Source organism: Peromyscus eremicus, chromosome 3, assembly GCF_949786415.1.
Source record: "Peromyscus eremicus chromosome 3, PerEre_H2_v1, whole genome shotgun sequence".
In the NCBI taxonomy this organism is placed as follows: domain Eukaryota; kingdom Metazoa; phylum Chordata; class Mammalia; order Rodentia; family Cricetidae; genus Peromyscus; species Peromyscus eremicus.
The window spans coordinates 124,819,523-124,839,599 of NC_081418.1; the positions used below are offsets into that span (position 1 = coordinate 124,819,523).

Sequence of the window (20,077 nt, forward strand, 5' to 3'; positions counted from 1 at the left end):
GACCGCGGGGGCGGGGCAGGGGCTGGAGGCGCTCTTCTAGGATGCTGGACAGCTCCAGACCCACCCCCTTCGGTTCCTCCCCACCCCATCACACTTGTGTGCATTTGACAAGGGCACAGAGGACAAATTCTCCATGTCAAAGGCTGTGGTCAAGTACGAAACTTCCAACACCGGAAGTTAGTGTTAAAAGTCAACCTTTATTCGTTGTTCCCTGGCTCACACTGTGCGCCAGTGTCTGGAAAGGTTTTTGTTAATGTACTGGAAGGGCTCCAGTGCGAACAGAATTATGAATGTTTACCTGTTGAGAAAAAAGATATTTTCCCTTAACTTTCTGACTGAAAACTTGTCCTCTTGAACTTCAAAATATTATTTTTAAGTTTATGTTTGTCTGTATGGGCTTATGTGCAACATATCTGTGCAGGAGACCTTGGTGCTAGAAGAGGACTATCAGAAACTAGGTCCTCCTTTGCAAGAACATACTCTCAACTGCTAAGCCATCTCTCCAGCCCTATACTTCTTTATGTCCTCTGTTAAACCCTAGGATGCTTCTGCCTCATGTCCAAAGCTGAGAAACAGGTGTTTCACCATTCCAAAGATCAATGCTGTGAGCAGCACCTCCCTTAGTTTGAATGACAGTAGGAAGCAGGAGTCCCCACCCCCCACCCAATGATTTCAGTCTTTTATAGTATGCAAGTGCCTGGAGGAAGGGTTGAACAGATGAATTAACAACTTGTCTGCTCTTAAACACAGAATTAGCCCTGAGTTTCCTCTACTGTAGAACTCATTGTTTAATTAAAAAAAAATGATTGGGGCTAGAGAGATGGCTCAGAGGTTAAGAGCACTGCTTGCTCTTCCAAAGGTCCTGAGTTCAATTCCCAGCAACCACATGGTGGCTCACAACCATCTGTAATGAGATCTGGTGCCCTCTTCTGGCCGCAGACAGAACACTGTATACATAATAAATAAATAAATCTTTAAAAAAAATGGTTGGACAAGCTGGACATTTTGGTACACACTTGTAATCTCAGCACTCATGAGACTAAGACAGAAGGCCTGGCTTGAGTGTAAGACTAGCTGGAATGCACAGCAAGACACAATGGGAAAAACACTTTCACCATAAAGATGGATCTTAAGGTAATGCTTGCTGAGACTAAGGGACCCAAGGATTGGGGTCAGGCAGAGATCTGGGTTTGAAAGACCTACAGAATCTTGAGGCATTTGTCCAGTGCCCAGTGTATATACGTGCATTCCCCACTACAGAAGGAGGTGGGACAAAAAAGAATTTGGATGGGAATCAGAAACCAGAGAGCTGAAAATAATGACCCTTGGGAAAGAGGGAAGTGCTTTTGAATTACAACTTTTTTTAGTCTATTTTTATCTTCCTCCTGATTAAGAAACACCTGCTAGGGGCTGGAGAGATGGCTCTGCGGTTAAGAGCACTGACTACTCTTCCAGAGGACCTAGGTTCAATTCCCAGCACCCACATGGCAGCTCACAACTGTCTGTAACTCCAGTTCCAGGGCTTCTGACACCCTCACACAGACATATATGCAGGCAAAACATCACTGCACATAAAATAAACATAAACATAAAAGAGACACCTACTATTTAAAAGGCAAATAAAGCTGTCATTACTGCACAGAATTTTTTTAAAATATGAAAGTCCCCAAAGTCAAGATCAGATGCTTAGAATTGTTGGATGAAGAGGGATTCATACTGTTATGACAATCTATACACAGTCCACTGTGTAGTCTGCCCAGATCTAAGGGACATGTTCTGGGAGGTACTATTTGCTATTATCTCCAACTGGTATCCAGCAAAATCAGAGTCTCCTTATATTAATCAATTGCAGTGAAATGTCTGAGCCAGCCTTCTTAGGAAGAAGGAAACAAACACCACAAAACAAAATGCTGGCCCTGGCAAATGGCAATAACATGTGAGGAGAAATAAATCACATAGAGAATAAGAAGCAGAAAGAACTGGGCTGCTAAGTTCAGGCTTGTGTAACAACTGGCTCTGGAGAACCCACTCCAGGAACTGGCATTCTAGGAGCTAGCATTCCCACCTCAAGGTGCTGTCTCTAAGACATGCATAAGTTAAAATTTTTACAAACTTGTATTTTGGTGCCAGGTGGTGACAGCACATGCCCTTTATCCCAGCACTTGGGAAGCAGAGGCAGGTGAATCTATTGAATTCGAGGCCAGCCTGGTGTACACAGTGAGTTCCAGGACAGCCAGGACTACACAGAGAAACTGTGCCTCAAAAAAACAAAATAAATAAAAATTTATATTGTATTTTTCTCTCCTAGTGTAGCACGTCCTTTCATATTGCCATGTATCTAATTAGCATCTAAAGATTGCTTAATAAAATTGCGCCATGGGTTAGCTAAACCATTGTTTGGCCTTACTTCAATTATTATCACAAACATTATCTTAAAGTCCATCCTTATGGTTAAAGTGTTTTTCCCATTGTGTCTTGCTGTGTCTTTCAGCTGGCCCTATACTCAGGCCAGCCCTCCTGTCTTAATCTCTCGGGTGCTGAGATTATAAGTGTGCACCATAATGACCAGTTCAACGATTTTTTTAAAAAGATTTAATAATTTGTTTGTTTTTATTTATTATGTATACAATATTTTGCCTGCATGTATGCCTGCACACCAGAAGAGGACACTGGATCTCTTTATAGATGGTTGTGAGCCACCATGTGGTTGCTGGGAATTGAACTCAGGACCTCTGGAAGTGCAGGCAGTGCTCTTAAACCTCTGAGCCATCTCTCCAGCCCCTTAATGTTTTTTTTAATGAAACGATTAGATTAAAAGGTTTGAGATTGTTTTGCAGCTTTTTTTCTCCCCGAGACAGAGTTTTTCTGTGTAGCCTTGGCTGTCCTGGAACTCACTCTGTAGACCAGGCTGGCCTCAAACTCAGAGATCCCTCTTCCTTGGCCTCCAAAGTGCTAGGATTAAAGGTATGCATCACTACCGCCCGGCTTGTTTTGCAGCTCTTGATACAATTGTTTTAGTTTACACCGTGACTAACTATGGCCTTACCATTTTGCTTCTGCAAAATATATATATGTATATATACATATATATGTATATATGTATATATTTGCTCATTTGGTAAACGTGAGGTAGCCTATCATACCCAGTTGTTGAAAGACAGTTTAATTATGAAGGTCTCAGCGAATAAAGGCACTTGCCACCAAGCCTGATGACCTGAGTTTGACTCCACAAGGTGGAAGGTGAGGAACTCACTCCTGCAAGTTGTTCTCTGATTTCCACCCGAGTGCCGTGCCACGTTGGCGCCCACACACATACATGCACACACACAAATACGAATAAAATAACTTTAAAAAAGAAAACGAGAATGAACAGTTGTGACCCAAGCATGAAAAGCATTTTTAAAAAACAAGATTCGCCAGGCGTGGTGGGGCACGCCTGTAATCCCAGCACTCTGGAGGCCCAGGCAAGAGGGTTCGAGGCCAGCCTGGTCTACAAAGGGAGTTCCAGGACAACTGGGCCTGTTACACAGAGAAACCCCATCTCGAAAAACCAACAAAACGGGATTCGTGGACTGTGCTCATCTCTGCTGACACGGTGTCAAGAGAACTCGGCAACCCAAGGCCGAGGCAGGGGTGTGTGGTCGCCCCCTAAGGACACGAACCGCTAGTGATGGGCGTGGGCATGCAGCCCGGGGCTAAGTCTTGGTCTCTGCCTTGCTAGCAGAGGATTCTTGTTTTCCCCAGTGTGGGAACCGAGCGAGAGGGCGGGGGCGAATCTCTGCGCATGCGCGCCACTCTGCTGGGCTTTTCTTGGGCCCGGAACCCTGGGGTCCTGGATGTCGGCGCAGGCGCGCTGGCGGCCCGTGGAGGTCGCGGCGCCTGCGCAGTCATTCTTCCTCAGGTGGCAGCCATGGCTGGACAAGAGGATCCGGTGCAGCGGGAGATTCACCAGGACTGGGCGAATCGGGAGTACATTGAGATCATCACCAGCAGCATCAAGAAAATCTCGGACTTTCTCAACTCTTTCGGTCAGCGGGCGAGCAGGGGAGACTGGGAGGAGGGAGGCGTCGGAGGCGGCCGGCGGCGCCGAGGAGAGGCGCGCCGTCCCGGCTGCTCCCTTCCTCTTCCGCGCTCCGCCGGCCCCAGTCCCCTCACCCTGAGCCTCACTAGGCGGTCTCCGTGGGTCTACCCTGCCCATTGCCAGGCCCCGCTTGCGCGCGTCAGCACGCCCACTGCCCAGCCTCCTAGGCCCATCCATCACCTTCCTGATCTGCGCTGCGCTTCCACGCCAGTCTCCGCTTGGCACGCAGTGCGCAGCCGTGTCACGGTCACGTTTACAGTTAGAGACTCCTGATAGTTCTCCATCTCTTTCAGGATCGAGTCCGAAACCCCTTAGTGCCATGCCTTCTATTGCTCCCGCTCGACCATTTCCTCCCGGTGCCGTTCATTCCTCCCCGGCTCCCTTCGGTGCTAGTGCTGAAGGTGGTAATGAAGTCAGGGAGGGCTCGGGCCCCCTCGGGCCTTGGGAATGCCTTTTGTAGCCCTGTCTCTGCTTCATGATAGGTGTTCTGGATGCTTCTGTCTGGTTCCTGAGATCTAACGGGGTAGACACTTTCAGCAGAGTCTACTTTTCCAAAATCATTCCTAGGTGTGGCCGGCTGGTGACAGCCTTCATTTCTTTCTGCGTTTGTTCCTAGCCTTCTGGACTGAAAACCTGTCACAGACTCCTCATGTTCCCGGAGAGGCGTCCTTCAGAGGCTTTCTTACACAAGATGTGCAGATGGCACCGAGTGATCTTTTTCAACTGGGGCACTTTGCTTCTACTAATTAGCAATTTTCAGCAGTTTAGACTAAATGGGAGAGAGTGCTATGAATAGATTATTTTCTAGCTAGGGAACTGATGAGTCCTAAGTAGTATAAAGGAAGGAGGCAGAGCAACAGCTTCGATTATGGGGTGCAGCTCAGAGGTAGGGCACCTGGGTAGCATGCCCGGGACCCATCCCCCCATCCTGAAAAAGGGAAGAGTTTTGTTTTTGTTTTTTTTTTTTTTAAAAAAAGAGAACAAAAGCAAAAGTGGAAAAGCTTCATTAAGGGGCTGAGGATGCCCAGTGGGTAGCGTGTTGGCCTAGCATGCACCAGGCCTCTAATACAATACTCAGGAAGCAGAGCCAGGAGGACCAAAGCAAAAATCAGCAGTGTAACCTCTTCTTCCACAGGCCTGATGGCAGTGAGGAACGTGATAAGAAGTCTTTCCTGCTGTCTTTGGTGCTTGGGAAACGGAGGCAGGCGTGCCATGAGCTTGAGGCTAGCCAAATCAAAACAGCCACAAAAAAATATGAACCATTTTCTGCATTCAAAGGAGTTCTCTCAGGCCAGTGAGATGGCTTGGTAGATAAAGGTCACCAAGTCTGGCAACCTGAGTACAGTCCTCAGGACCCACAGCTGAAAGGAGAAAACCAGCTTCCACAAGTTGTCCTCTGACCCAATAGTGGTGCCGTGGCACGTGCTCACACCCACCCACACACTCAGTGGAAGTGAATAGATGATAGAGCGATCTTAATCTGTTCCCCCATTCCATGTCCCCTACCCCATTTCGTTTTGAGCCTTGGTAAATTGCTGGAACTGTTGATTGTCCTGCCTTAACACCACCCCTGCCCCCCCCCCCCATGGATAGTGTTTATCACTCTGTGCCTTCCTGGAACTCTATAGGTCAGATGGCCTCTAACTTGTGACAACTCTAGTGGGCCTTCCTCCTCAGTGCTGGGATTAGAGGTGTAGACCACCACACCTGGCCAGAAACTTTTTTTAAATTGTACTTACAGAGTATATAGGATTAGAATCTTAAATGGATTTCCTAACAGGGAATAGAGGTTAAAGATACCAGTTAATGAGAGACTAGCATAAATGGATATGTCAGTGGTATAGCTTCACACCCATAAGTTGCTGTGGAGGTTAGGAGGTTATAGTAGAGGACTGTAGTCAATAAAAGAGAGTTCATGTATCCTCCCACCCCAAAAGAGTTCATTAGAGGAATGTAAATGAAGGAAGTATGATTCTGTGGAGCCCTGAAGACATTAGACTGCTTTTTAGTAGACTTAAATGTTTTTGAAGTTCTGGTCATTTGCCCTGCCACCCATAGTGTTCCTTGGGAGGTTTTGGTTTTCGCAGTGCTAGGAGTTGAGCTCAGGACCTTGTGAATGCTAGAAGCATTCTACCACTGACTTGTACTCTTTTGAGTTGTTTGCCATCTGTGTAAACTATTTCAGTGTTGATTCACATAGTTTGTTTATCCTACTTTGCCAGAGAACTGGAATATTGGACTCTTTTTTTTTTTTTTTTAAAGCAGCATTCCTTACTGATTATCATTCCCTCAAATAAGTATCAAGTGAAAGAAATTAAAACAGCCTGGTGTGGTAGCTTATGGCTGAGGCAGGAGAATTGCCATAAGTTTAAGGCCAGTCTAGCTAAAGAATAAGACCCTGTCTCAGAAAAACACAACAAAAAACCCTCCCAAAACCCAACTTTTTGTGCTAGGGGACAGCATGCCCTGTGACAGGATCGTAAGTCTGAGTCCAGCTTAGTCTGGAGAGGCAGTGGAAAGTAGGAAAATCCCTTACCTGGAAAGTTTTAACAAGCACAGGAGTTAATATCAGAGGCGTCCAAACAGTGTCTAACCAAAGTATTGATGTCAGTTCAATCAGTAAAGCATCAGAATCCCATTAGGGCGGCTTTTCAAAATTTAAGAGTGATGTAACTTGTCACTATTCCAAATCTGGTTCTTGGTAATAGCAACTTCATTCTAACTGAATTACATTAGGAAGCTTTTCCCTTCCCTTGGATGGTTACATAACTGCCATGGAACTATCCAAATCGGAAGGTTTCTGTTACTGTTTTGTTTCTGGTTTTTTGAGACAAAGTCTTGCTACATAGCCTTGGCTGGCCTGGAACTCACACTGTGTAGACCAGGCTGGCCTCAGACTCATGGAGATCTCCCTCCCAAGTGTTGGTGTTACAGGTGTGTACCACCATACTCAACTGTTTTGAGGTGTTTTGGGGTGGATGGGGGTTGTTTGTTTGTTGATCTGTTGGTGCTGGGGATCCAGAAGCTCATAAATGCTTCTCAATCTATGTTGCCAGCCTGTAATAGTAAATATTATTTTGGTTTTGAGTTGGGATATGCTACAAGCTGGCCTCTAACCTCTGGCCAGGCTCAAGTCCTGCTTCATCTATGTAACTGAGACTATAGGCCTGTGCCTCCATGCCTGGCTGCATAGAGGCTGCGTTTAGTTCACATATATTTATCTTTGACAGGTATACCCCAAGAGAGTATGTCTTATTTCTGACAAAATATTTCAGACAGGGTCTCACTAAGTATCCAGGATGGTCTAGAACTTTGAATGTTCCTACCTTGTCCTCCTGAGGGCTGGAATTATAGGTGTACACTGCCATTGCTGGTCAAAGTTCTAGGGTGCAGTGGAAGTCCCAGATCAAATTTGTTCTCTGTAAAATGTGATTTATAGACATTTGATATAGACATCTCACCAGAGATTTCCTTAGTTATAAAGCAGGAAAAGGGAAATTTCTTCTTTGCAGATCTCAAACTCTTCCCTCCCAAGACTCATCCAAGAACTAAAAATTGATGTCAAAAAACAAGTCAAGAGGGCCAGGCGGTGGTGGTGTACGCCTTTGATCCCAGCACTTGAGAGGCAGAGGCAGAGGCAGGCGGATCTCAGTGAGTTCAAGGCCAGCTGAACCTTATACAGAGAAACCCTATCTCAAAAAAAAGTCAGGAGCTAGGTCTATTGGCACTCACCTATAATCCCAGAACTCAGAAGGCTGATATAGGATTTCCAGCCTGGACTACATAGTGAGTTCCAGTCTAGCCTGAACTATATAAAGAAATGCTTTCTGGAAATAGAACGGATCCCCTCGACACACACTCCCCAACATGCCCCCCCCCCCCAAAAAAAACCCAAAAACCCAAGAGACAATTTGAGATAAAGTACCAATTTTTGTTGTGCTAAAGGTGTATATGAAATAGTCCAGAGAGGAAAGCCAAGTGTAGTGGAGCATTCCAGCAATCCCAGTGCTTGGGAAGCAACAGGTAGAGGATTGTAAGTTCTAGTCCCAGGCCAGCTCAGGCTACATAGGGAAGATCCCACCTAAAAAATAAATTTAGAGAGGGAATTGTCTGTTAGTATTGTCCCCAGTGATGATATGGAAATACTAGCAAGCCCCCTGATAAGACCTGGCACTTTCAGTGAGTGGTGACAAAGTGCACTTAAATTCAGAGTCAGTCAGTTGCTGAATGCTTTCTTGTGATATTGTGTTCCCCAATATATCGTGCACTCTAATAAATTTATCTGGGGTCAGGGAACAGAACAGCCACTAGACAGACATAGAGGCCAGAAAATGGTGGCACTCACACCTTTAATCCTAGCCTTCTGGAGGCAGAGATCCATCTGGATCTCTGTGAGTTTAAAGCCACACTGGAAACAGCCAGGTATGTTGATTCACGCCTTTAATCCCACGAAGTGATGGCAGAAAGCAGAAAGATATATAAGACGTGAAAACCAGGAACTAGCTGGTTACACTTTCAGGCTTTCGAGAAGCAGTTCAGCTGAGATTCATTTTGGATGAGGACTCAGAAGCTTCCAGTCTGAGGAAACAGGATCAGCTGAGGCACTGGTGAGATTCATGCTACACTTTCCTACTATTTTTGTTTAAATTAGCAGATGCTGGGGTGAAACCTAGGGCTGTAAGTATGTGATGTGGCACTCTGCCCTTGGGCTACACCCCAGCCTATGAACTAAATTCATGTTTAATTTCAGACGTATTGGACATTTTGTCTTCCTCAACAGTGTTGATCCATATAGGCCAGTTCCAGAGTATCATTCTGTATTGATTTACCAGATTGACAGGTAAACCGGCACAGCTGTCTAGGAGTGACAGGTAGACCAGCACAGCTGTCTAGGAGTGACAGGTAGACCAGCACAGCTGTCTAGGAGTGACAGGTAGACCAGCACAGCTGTCTAGGGGTGACAGGTAGACCAGCACAGCTCTCCCTGCATCTCTCCTCCCATCATGTTTTTTGTGTGTGTCTTTTCTCATGGGAAATACAATTGTCAGAGATACTATTTATTTGCTTTTGAGCTTCCAAACACCATACTAACTGGAAATCGGCCTGTTGGATAGTCCTGACAGAAGTGGTAGTTAAGCTGGTGAAATGACTCCGTGGGTTAAGGTACTTGCTACTTGCTGTTAAGCCTTATGACCTGAGTTCAGGCTCCAGGATCTTCATAGTTGAAGGAGAGAACCACTCCCAAAAGTTGCCCTTTGATCTCTACATATGTGCACACATACACAAAAATGTAAAATAAATGTTTGTAAAGTGGCGGTGTTTCTAGGAAAAGTGAGGTTGCTAGGGTGGTCATGTGTAAGCTAGACCTGGGAACTAGAGGAGGTAGCAATAGCAGACAGTAAGATTTAAAAAGAAGAGACCAGCAGACATTGTGTTGTGCACCTGTAATGCTGGTACTTGGGAAGTGGAAGCCAGAGGATCAGAAGTTTAAGGCCACCTTCAGCTGCATAGTGAGGAGGAGGCCATCCCAGGCTACCTTAGACGAAAGGGAAAAAAAAAAATTAAAAAGGGCGGAGAGCCAAACACGGTGGCACACTCCCACCTCCAGCACTTGGGGGGCAGAAGCAAGAGGAGTGCTCTGAGTTCCAGGTAGTGAGCGTCGGGCCAGTGAAGAAACACCGTCTCAGCAGAAAAATAGGACAGATGTTTGGAGACAGAGCTAAGTGATAGTGCTTTCTGTGGGGGCCCAAGATACCTCACTACCAGAGGGAAGAGAGAGAGGAAAATGACCAGAACGCACCAGTCAGTTGGCCCAGTAGTGGTTTCCAGGGATGGGGAATAAAGTACTAAGTAGAGTTTCCCTTGGAGACAGTAAGATTTCTGTAAATAGATTATGGTAATGGGTGCCCAACTCTGCAGGTGAGCTGGTCCATGACACCTGTACTTTATATAGGTGAATGTGTGGTGTGTGAGTGAGACCGAGTTTGAAAAAGGATTATGAATAGTAATGAGAATGCGTGAATGTGAGAAAGAATGCATGAAACAAAAAGGGAAAATGCAAAGAATTCGAGAGATTGGGTGGTGAGCAAATGCTGATGTGTGAGAACGAACTATGACACCAGTAGTCAGTCCCCTGGACACCTGTGCTTTATCAAACCATCCCTCTCTCTGTGGGCCACTTGGTTATGGTATTTATACAGAAGGAACAGAAATAGACTTCCTTATTTTACACACACACCATTTTTCATGTGCATGCGTGGTTATGGGTATGTGTATGCTTTTTTTTTCTGCCTGTGAGCACGTGTGTGGGTGCTACATGTACAAGGGAATCATCATGGCTCTTCCACCTTACTCATTGAGGCAGGGTCTCAGTCAAATCCAGAGCTCACTGATAGGATGGCTACTCTTGCTAGCTAGCTTGCTCGGAGGAGGATCCTGTCAGCCTGAGGCTGGCCTTGCAGCAGGCTGTGGTGCCCACCCGGCACTGACATGAGCTGCTGGGTGTCTGCACTCCTGCCTCGTGCAGGTGCTTGACCCACCGAGGCGTCTCCTCAGCCTGTTTGCCCCTTGTTCACCCCTAGTTTGTTTATTTTTTTAACTATTCACCCAAAATGGGGAGCCAGAGACCCAAGTACACAAGTAACTTAAGAATGAGAAGTTCATCCCTAAGAATTTGAATACATTCAGAAAAAGGTTGTGTTTTGCTGGTAAGATCGCTCAGAGGCAAATTCTTAGCCAAGTCTCGGTGAAGAAGAATGGTTAGATAGGCAAGATGGTGATGATGAAAGTTGAGGCCGGACCAGAGCGTAGAAGGATTTGTCAAAGTGAACGCTGAACTGCTTTTGCAGAGCCAGCCAAAGAAGAGATCAAAAGGAACGTTGGTACTCGCTGTTGAATCATCGTGTGGGAGACTGTTCAGAGCACTCACAGCTATTTTAGACCTAAACATAAAGGTTATGGAGATAGAAACGTGGGTTGGAGGAGGCAGTCGGAAGTAGCCGCCATGTTGGTCTCCGTTCTCCTGTGTTAAGGACAGGTGAGAAGGGATCTCAGGGTTTCGGATAGAGGAGTCAGCAGGAAGAAGTATTTTAGGGGAGTCTAGGTTGTATTCTGGCTGAGGTGGTGGAAAGGGAAGAGGAAAGAGTCCAGGTTGCTTTTCACAGATGGAGTCTTGCTTCCAATATGTGCTTGATGGTGATTGAGTTTTCTCAGTTTAAAAACGCCTCTTTCTGGTATTTGGGTGTTGTTGAGGCAGTGTCTTCTAGTGGTAGTAACTGAAGCTTCCAGAGCTCAGGTGATGAGACAGTGTCTTAGTTACTTTTCAGTTGCTGTGATAAAACGCCATGACCAAAGCAACTTATAAAAGAAAGCATTTGATTTGGAGTTCACTTGGGGCTCAGAGTTCCGAAGGATTAGTCCATGACCATTATGGTGGGGAACCCGGTGGCAGGCAGGCATGGTGTGGGAGCAGTTGAGCCACAAGCATGAGGTGGGGGGGGGGGAGCTAACAAAGTTCACCCCAGTGACACACTTCCTAATTGTTCCCGAACAGTTCTACCAACTGGGGGCCATTCCCATTCAAATCATCACATTCCATTCCCTGACCCCCATAGGCTTGTGACCATATCATAATGCAGAAATGCATTTAGTCTAACTTTAAAAATCTCTATAGTCTGTGAGCTGTAGTAACACGTGCCTTTAATCTCAACACTCAAAAGGCAGAGGCAGGAGGATCTCTGTGAGTTTGAGGCCAGCCTGGTCTACAGAGTGAGTTCCAGGAAAGGCTCCAAAGCTACACAGAGAAACCCCATCTCAAAAAAACAACAACCCCCCCCAAAAAAAACAAAGTCCAGAGTTCCTTCTGAGATTGAAGGCAATCTCCTAATTGTAACCCCCATAAAAAAATCAAAAAGCGAATTACATGCTTCCAGCATATGATGGCACAGAATAGGCATTGCCATCCCAACCAGGAGGGAATGCTGGGCCAAGCAAGACAGAAACCCAGCAGGGCAGACTCCACATCCCGTGTCTGTGTCTGACATCAAGGGTCTTGTGTGGGTCTTCCCTTACAGCTTTGCTGACTGCAACACACCACCCCTCTCTCTCTCTCTCTCTCTCTCTCTCTCTCTCTCTCTCTCTCTCTCTCTCTCTCTCTCTCTCCTCCTTGTCTGCAGCTTTCTCTAGCAGATACCCCATGGCTCTAGCACATCCTAGGATCGGCAGTGCAATCCAGGCTTCACCTTCACAGCTGCACATAGCGGCAGCCCTGGGCTACCACAAGGACACTCTACCTCACATCTGGCCTCAGCAGCTCTCTTCAATTGTGGAGGAAGATTCCACAACTCATTTTCTCATGATTCTATAGCCAGAACCATATGACCAGAAACCAAGTTCTGCTGCCTGTTGGGCATGGAGCCTGGTCCCTACATTATTATAATTTTGATTTGTTGTTGCCTTTTAGGAGCAGAAAATTTCTTATACCCTTTTTCCCATAATTTTCAGGATTAATTTGGTAGGGTCTTGCTCCATGGTATCCGTTCCCTTTATTCCATTTCTCATCAGGCTTCTTATCTCTTTTAGCACAAGCCTTGGCTCCAACTTTAAATTTCCTAGTGATCTTTTTCTCCCCAAACTGTATATTTTGAGTTTCTTTTTGCCCTGCTTGTTCTTTTTCATTGTAGACCTGCAAAAGAGCAATTACTAATAACCACACCACCAAGTTGCTACTAGGCTGTCTTGAAATCTCCTCTGCCAAAGAAATTAGTCGAAAACTTTTCAATTTAACCTCAAGCAGATTTTTAGGACAAGGATAAAAAGCAGCCACATCCTTTACAAAAACATCTCAAGAATGGTCTCTACCCCAGGCACTATTGTTACCCTCTGAAACCTCCAAGGTTAGTGGTCATCCAGGCTCTTATTAGGATGCTTCAGTGCATTGAGCGTTACGATACCATTAAGACCTGCTTATAATGTTCAGCCACTTTTCTATCCCAAAGTCTTCCACATTTCTCCAAAGAGCAGCATGGTCAGGCCTGTCACATGATAACCCACTCCCTGAGGCCAATTTGTATCTTTTCAATTGCTGTGACAAAACCCCATGACCAAGGCAACTTATGAAAGAATTTATTTTGGGGCTCACAGTTCCAGAGCTTGAGTGTATGACCATCATGATGGGGAGCATGGCAACAGACTGGTAGGCAGGCAGGAATGGCACTAAAGCAGTAGCCGAGAGCATGAGCATGAGGCAGAGAGGGACAGACACCAGGAAGGGCATGGGCTCTGCCCCTCACCTCCTCCCTCCCTCCCTCCCTTCCGTCCCTCGTTTCCTGCTGTATCCTCGGGCCTCTCTCCCTTGCTGCTGCAGCACTGGGCATTGAACTTGGAGTAATCTAGGACAAGCCTCCTCAACTGATCTGCAACCCCAGCCTAAAACCACACTCAGGATTTGAGTTTTAGTGTCTTTCCAGGCTGGTGATGTGTGGTGCCTGTGATGCCAGGGAACAGAGGCACCCAGCTCCCACTCAGCCCTGTGGGCTCAAGAGACAGATGGTGCTCTTGCGTGTGGTGATTCAGTGCATAGCCCTAATTTAACTTCCCGTGGGTTTATTGCGATACACCCTGCCTTAGGTTAGAGAGCTTTGCGTTTAGTCCCTTCTCTGGAAACTCTTCAGTTTGCTTCTTGACAGACGGCCCTCTGTATCATCCTTTGCATGTTAGTTCTTATGCTGCTGCTTTAACAGTTTTCCATAAATTTAGGTTGAGACAGGAGGATCCCTGCAAGTTCAAGACCAGCCTTGGTTATGAGGCAAGACACAGGTCTCCCATGGTGATGGCTCTTCTCTGCCATTTGTGGAACTCAGATGTTCCACAGACTCTGAGCAATTGATTCTAAAATGCTTTTTGCCATATCCCCAGTCCCCACGTATACTTGGAACGATAAATTTCCTCTTCAGTCCAGATGGTTTGTGTGGGTGTGGGCGTTTGGAGTGACATTAATCCTGAACATCAGTCTCCTTTTACCAGATATGTCTTGTCGTTCAAGACTCGCAACACTAAATGAGAAATTGACAGCCCTTGAACGGAGAATAGAGTACATTGAAGCGAGGGTGAGTATGGTCACAGGCTACCCCAGAGGGAATACACATTTCTACTTAGAAACAGAACAGGCGTACAGAAGTTAATGCTCTGCCTGGATATAGGTGTCTGGGACTCCGGAGCTGCCTTTGCTACCATTCCTCACTGCATAGGACCCAAAATAGGACTTTTTAAAAAATGGTTTTAGTCCCTTTGCATTTTATCTAAATGTCAGTTTTTCATTCACAGGTGACAAAGGGTGAGACTCTCACCTAGAGCTGTGCCATGCTGCTGCTGGGAAGTCGCTGTACAGAACACTGGCCGTGTGGGAAAGGCCCAGCAGCCTTCTGCGCCTCCCCCTCTCCTTACAGAGCAACTGGGCTTTTTCTTGTTTGTTTTTTTTTTCCAAAGTGGCCTTTGGGCTCTGCCGTGTGCCCCTGGCATGTGATGTGGCATGGGGAAGAAGTCCAGGGCACCTCTTGGGAACAGCATTAGGCATTTCCCCTTTTCAATAACATTGTTTGGAACTACTTGTCAATGTATTTGAGGTGTTGAGGCAAAGGCCGGGACTCTGTGAAGGTCCTCCCCACCTCAGTCTCTTTCTCTCAGACTTTCCCTACAGCTCCCATGGCCTCTGCACTGATTGTATCAACAGTCCGTCTTCTCTCCGCCTGTGACAGGAGGTGGGGGCAGTCCTGGCTGAGACTCGTGCCCTGCAGTGTGGTTGCCAGAAAATGTTGTTGCTAACCCACCAGTTTCTTGTTCTGGGAGGTCCAAGTCAGGCCCCCAGCTGGCTTAAAGGGACATTTCAGTTTTCTTTCTGTCACTTGGGGTATCTCGTGCTTCCCTAATAAACTCGACTTTACCTGACTGCTGTGATTGTGGTGGCCCAGGAGCGAGAGGCGGTTTCCTTTTCCCAGCCGTGTGCTGCGTAGGAATGCTCTCTGCAGCCCTGCAGACATAGCTGTTTGATTCAAAGCTAGGCAGCTCTCCGTCAGTGCTTATGTCTGGACACGAACTAATTCGTCCTGGAATCATTGGGTCATCCAGCAGATACTACTGAGGATTTTTACTACATAGGTGTGTTAGACTCCAATAAAGATACAGTATTGAATCAGACCTGATGTTTATGATCTGTTGAAGTACTAGCATCTTCCCAGTTTAACTGCACCCAGGGTAGACTACTAGTTTTATAAGCTACAAGCTAAACACACTTCTTGTGAAAGCAAATACGGAGGTTTGTGAGATGGCTCAACAGGTAGGGTGCTCGCCTCTAAACCTGAGCCCTGAGTTCTGTCTCTAGGACCCACATGGTGGAAGGAGAGAACCTACTCTTGCCGGCTATCTATCCTCTGATCTCTCCATACATGCTGTGGTGGTCCTGTGCATGAGTGTGCACATGTACAAAATGTAAAAACCATTTTCTCAAGCAAGTACTGCTGTTTAAACAGAAGAATCGAAGACTTCCTATGCTTATTTCCAAAGCTTCCTATAAACTTAGGCCAACCTACTTTTTAGGTGAGGCTTTAGTCCCTTTGTGTTTTATCTAAATGCAGAAGCCTTTAGGGCCTTTCCCCCCAGAGGGCCTCCCTTGAGTAGGGGAGAATTTATCATGCTCTGTGAACACTGATTTTTCCCTCTTTCAGGCCCTATTTGACATTCAAAGTCTAGCTCAGGTCAGAATTCCCCACAGTTGTCCCAGATGAGCACATTCAGTACTGCCCTCTTTTCGAGCTTCCTGGCTTGCTGCCCTCACACCAGAGTTCATCCTGGATTAACTGGATCTTTTTCAGAGTATATGCAACCTAAAAAGCCTGAGCCCCCTTCCCTGGACTAACCCAACTGGATGCTTTGAGGAAGGCATGTTGCTATGGATACTGATAAAACAGACCAGAAGTGTTCAAGCTGTGTTGTATTCATGTGCTTTCAGAAAACCTGCCTACACCTGAAACGTTTTAAGTAGTACTGGCTGAGTATCCTTGATTAAAGTTCTTAAAATCCAAAGCTTTCTGTATGGTTACAGTACACCTGAGCTATTCCAGTCAGAGCCTGGGCCCTGGCAACCCTGATAAGCTAGGTTACCCTGTCCTAATAAGCTAGTTAAGTGATAGTGAAAAGTAGGAAAAGATTGACTCAAATGTTGCCACACTGGAAAGAGGAGCTAATGGTCCAGTGGTACACCCTGCCCAGTCCCATCTTTGGGATTCTGAAATGAGGTTCAGGTTTAAATAGTCAAGAGGTATACCTTGGCTGGGTGTGGTGGTACACACCTTTAATTCCAGCACTGGGGAGGCAAATGTTGGTGGATCTCTGAGTTCCAGGCTACCTGTTCTAAATAGAGTTCCAGGACAGCCAGGGCTACACAGAAAGACTGTCTCAAAGGGGAAAAACGCCAGGCAGTGGTGGCGCATACCTTTAATCCCAGCACTCGGGAGGCAGAGGCAGGTGGATCTCTGAGTTCAAGGCCAGCCTGAGCTACAGAGTGAGTTCTAGGACAGGTTCCAAAGCTACACAGAGAAACCCTGTCTCGAAAAACCAAAAAGAAGAAAAAAAGGGGTGGGGGAGGAATGGTATATGTAACAGTTCCAACAGGTTCCTGCTGGTTATTCTCTTGGGCTTTGATCTCTTGCAAGGTGGTCTGCTCTGCTACTCCCAGGAGGCAAGTTCCCCTGCTGGCTGACACACCAGGACCCCATTCTTTTCCCTTTTCCAGCATGAGACTTCTTGGAGAAATTTGAGTTCTTTGGAGTCCATTGCTCAAAGGGAAGGAACATGGTAAGTTGCAGTCAAAACAGGCAGCCTAAAAGTCTGTATAAAGGAGCTGGGAAGATGCTCTGTTGGTAAAGTACATGCTGTGCAACAGGGAGACCTGAGTTGGATCCCCAGCATCCACATAAAATCCAGGTAAGGAGCAGAGGAGGCACAGGCAGGAGGATCCCTGGGGCTTGCCTGCCTGTCAGTCTAGCTGAATCACAGCTCCAGTTCAGTGACAGACCATCACAAAGAACAAGGTAAAGAATGAGAGGAAGATAACCAAGGTCCACTCTGGCCTGCACACATGCACATACACAAATAACTGTAAATAACTTAAGGTTGTTGATAAGGTATATGAAATGTTTAAACCTGGGTCTCATCTAATCTCAAGCATTTTGCCTAAGGCATCCTGAAGCAGTGTTTTCCTTTAAAAATAGCATCTTATTATAATGGAACCACCTGATGCCCTCGTGGGTATTCTTTCTAGTATTCAATATGAGGTTATCATTGTTGAGTGCCTTTAACAGACTCTCAAGTCCATTATCTGCATTTCACTATTTGTTGTTTTTGCTCTTTTGGGGGGCCCACCACCCAGCTCCCAAATAAATTACATACGGAGGCTTATTCTTAATTGTGAATGCCTGGCCTTAGCTTGGCTTAGTTTCTTCCCAGCTTTCCTTGTCTTAAATTATCCTGTCTACCTTTCCTCTGGGCTTTTCCTGTTCTTTTACTTCTATAAATCTTACTCTCTTACTCTGTGGTTTGCTGTGTAGCTGGGAGGCTGGCCCCTGGAGTCCTCCTCCTCCCCTGGCTCCTAGATCTCTCCCATCTCTTTTCTTTTATATATACTCTGCCTGCCAGCCCCGCCTATCCTTTCTCCTGCCTTGCTATTGGCCAGTTCTTTATTAGACTATCAGGTGTTTTAGACAGGCACAGTAACATAGCCTCACAGAATTAAACAAATGCAGCATAAACAAAAGTAATGTTCTACATTTCCCCCTGGATGAAGGAACACTTGTAAAGCTGTGTTAGTTACCTGGTGTTCTGCAGTTGGCTTAATAGCCAGTGGTTCCTACTGTGTGCAGGGACTGTACCACAAGATATCAACAAGGCAAAATGATGGTCTATGGGGGCAAGAAAAAAGCTCTTGATGAGATCATATGTGAATACTCAATGTTTTATTTATCTTTTTAAACTTTGTTTTTGGAAACAGGATTTCTGCATAGTGTAGTCAGAGGATTTCTCCTGTCCCGCCTGGCACCGATAAAATAATCATTCAGAGGCTTAATATTATCAATTGTATGGCCTAATGGTTCAGGTTTCTTGCTAGCTAGCTCATATCTTAAATTAACCCATTTCTTTTAATCTATGTTTTGCCACGTGTTTTATGGCTTTACCAGTCTGCTGGCATCACGCTCCTTGGGCAGCTGGCTGGCTGGCATCTCTCCTCTGCCTTTCTTCTTCCTGTCTCTCTCTTCAATTTCCTGCCTAGCTATAACCTGACTTGCCATAAGCCAAATGGCTTTATTTATCAACCAATGAGAGCAACACATATTCACAGCGCACAGAAAGACATCCCACAGCAGCGTATGTAGCCCTTGCTGTCCTGTAAATTGCTCTGTAGACCAGGCCTCAAACACACAGAGATCCGCCTGTCTCTAACCCCCAAGTGCTGGAATTAAAGGTGTACACAACCGCCACCCTGCTAATTGTAGGCATATTTAAACAGTATAATTTGGGAGAAAAAAGCTTCCTGATGTAAAAATCCCCAATGCACAAGAAGGCATAATTATATGGAAACTCAACTAAGTACGTGTGACCTTTACCATGAAGATGGGTTCTCTAGCTTAAGGATCTGGGATCTGGTGTGGTCTCTGAACAAGACAGCATAGAAATCATCAGGCTATAAAATACAGTGACATCTCCCCTAAAGATGGGTTCTATTGAATGAGAATCTAAAGATAAAGGCCTAGGGAGGGAGAATCTGGGTTAAATGTTCTGGGGGATTTGGGTGAGGTCCAGCTCTACAGCAGTGGTTCTCAACTTTCCTAATGCTGCGACCCTTTAATACAGTTCCTCATGTTGTGGTGACCCCAACCATAACATTATTTTCGTTGCTACTTCATAACTGTGATTTGCTATTGTTAGGAATTGTAATGTAAATATCTGTATTTTCTGATGGGCTTAGGCAACCCCTGTGAAAGAGTCCTTTGACTTCTAGGTTGAGAACCACTGCTCTACAGATAGAGAAGGTCACTAGGTCATTAACAACATCCACTCCCAGCTTTCTGAATGGAAAACAAGTATTTATTTAGGAGACACCCATGCATGATTAACATTCCTGTTTCTCCAATGTTTATCTGTGAGCATGAGGACTGAGTGCCCTCTGCAAAGTGTGTGTGACAGAGAGAGAGGCAGAGAGAGAAGGTGCATGCCACAAGTGTGTATATAAGAGGTTAGAAGACAATCTTCAAGAATCAATTCTCTCATTCCACCAAGTGGTTTCAGGGACTGAACACTGGTGCTCAGGTGTTTGTGATGAGGCAAGTGCTTTTATTTACTAAGCCTCTGTGGCTCTAGCAAAATTTAAAAATAACAGCAGTTTTGGTCTTCAGGGGACTTCATTGCTTTATTAGGGTGTATATGTGGGGGTTGTGCATGTTATGAAGGTACATATATAAAAGAGCCAGATGTTGATATCAGATGTCTTCCTTAATTGCTCTCCACCTTTTATTTTGACATTTGTTTTTGTGTGTTTTGGTTGTGTGATGCCTTGTGAGTGCTGGGAATCAAACCAGAGTCTTCTGCAAGAGCAGCCATTGCCCTTAACTGAGGAGCCAACTCTCCAGCCCTATTTTTATTTTTAAATTATATATGTTTGTTTATGCCTGGGCAAGGGAGCCGTGCACAGGTCTGTGGAGGCCGGAAGAGGGCATTGGATCCTCTAGACCTGGAGCTGTGAGTAACTGTGAGCCACCTGATGTGGGTGCTGAGACCTGAACTAGTTCCTCAGAACAGTCTGACACACTCCTAACCACTAGCCATTTCTCCAGCCCATAATAATGCATTTTCAACACCCAAGCCCCCAGAAGTGTGAGCAATAAATTTCTACTGCTCATGGTGATTACCTAGTCAAAATTATTTTAACACAGCAGCCTAACTGGACTC

The 20,077-nt window shown here is 45.8% G+C and overlaps 1 protein-coding gene across 1 annotated transcript; it reads left to right on the forward strand.

Moving 5' to 3' along the window:
- Nucleotides 1–3,859: 3,859 nt before the first annotated feature.
- On the forward strand, nt 3,860–15,025 carry Brk1 (BRICK1 subunit of SCAR/WAVE actin nucleating complex). Its single transcript, XM_059258381.1, has 3 exons — nt 3,860–4,028; nt 14,105–14,187; nt 14,405–15,025. Exons 1-3 carry the CDS (start codon nt 3,911–3,913, stop codon nt 14,429–14,431), a joined length of 228 nt encoding a protein of 75 aa, XP_059114364.1. The 5' UTR covers nt 3,860–3,910; the 3' UTR covers nt 14,432–15,025.
- Nucleotides 15,026–20,077: the final 5,052 nt, after the last annotated feature.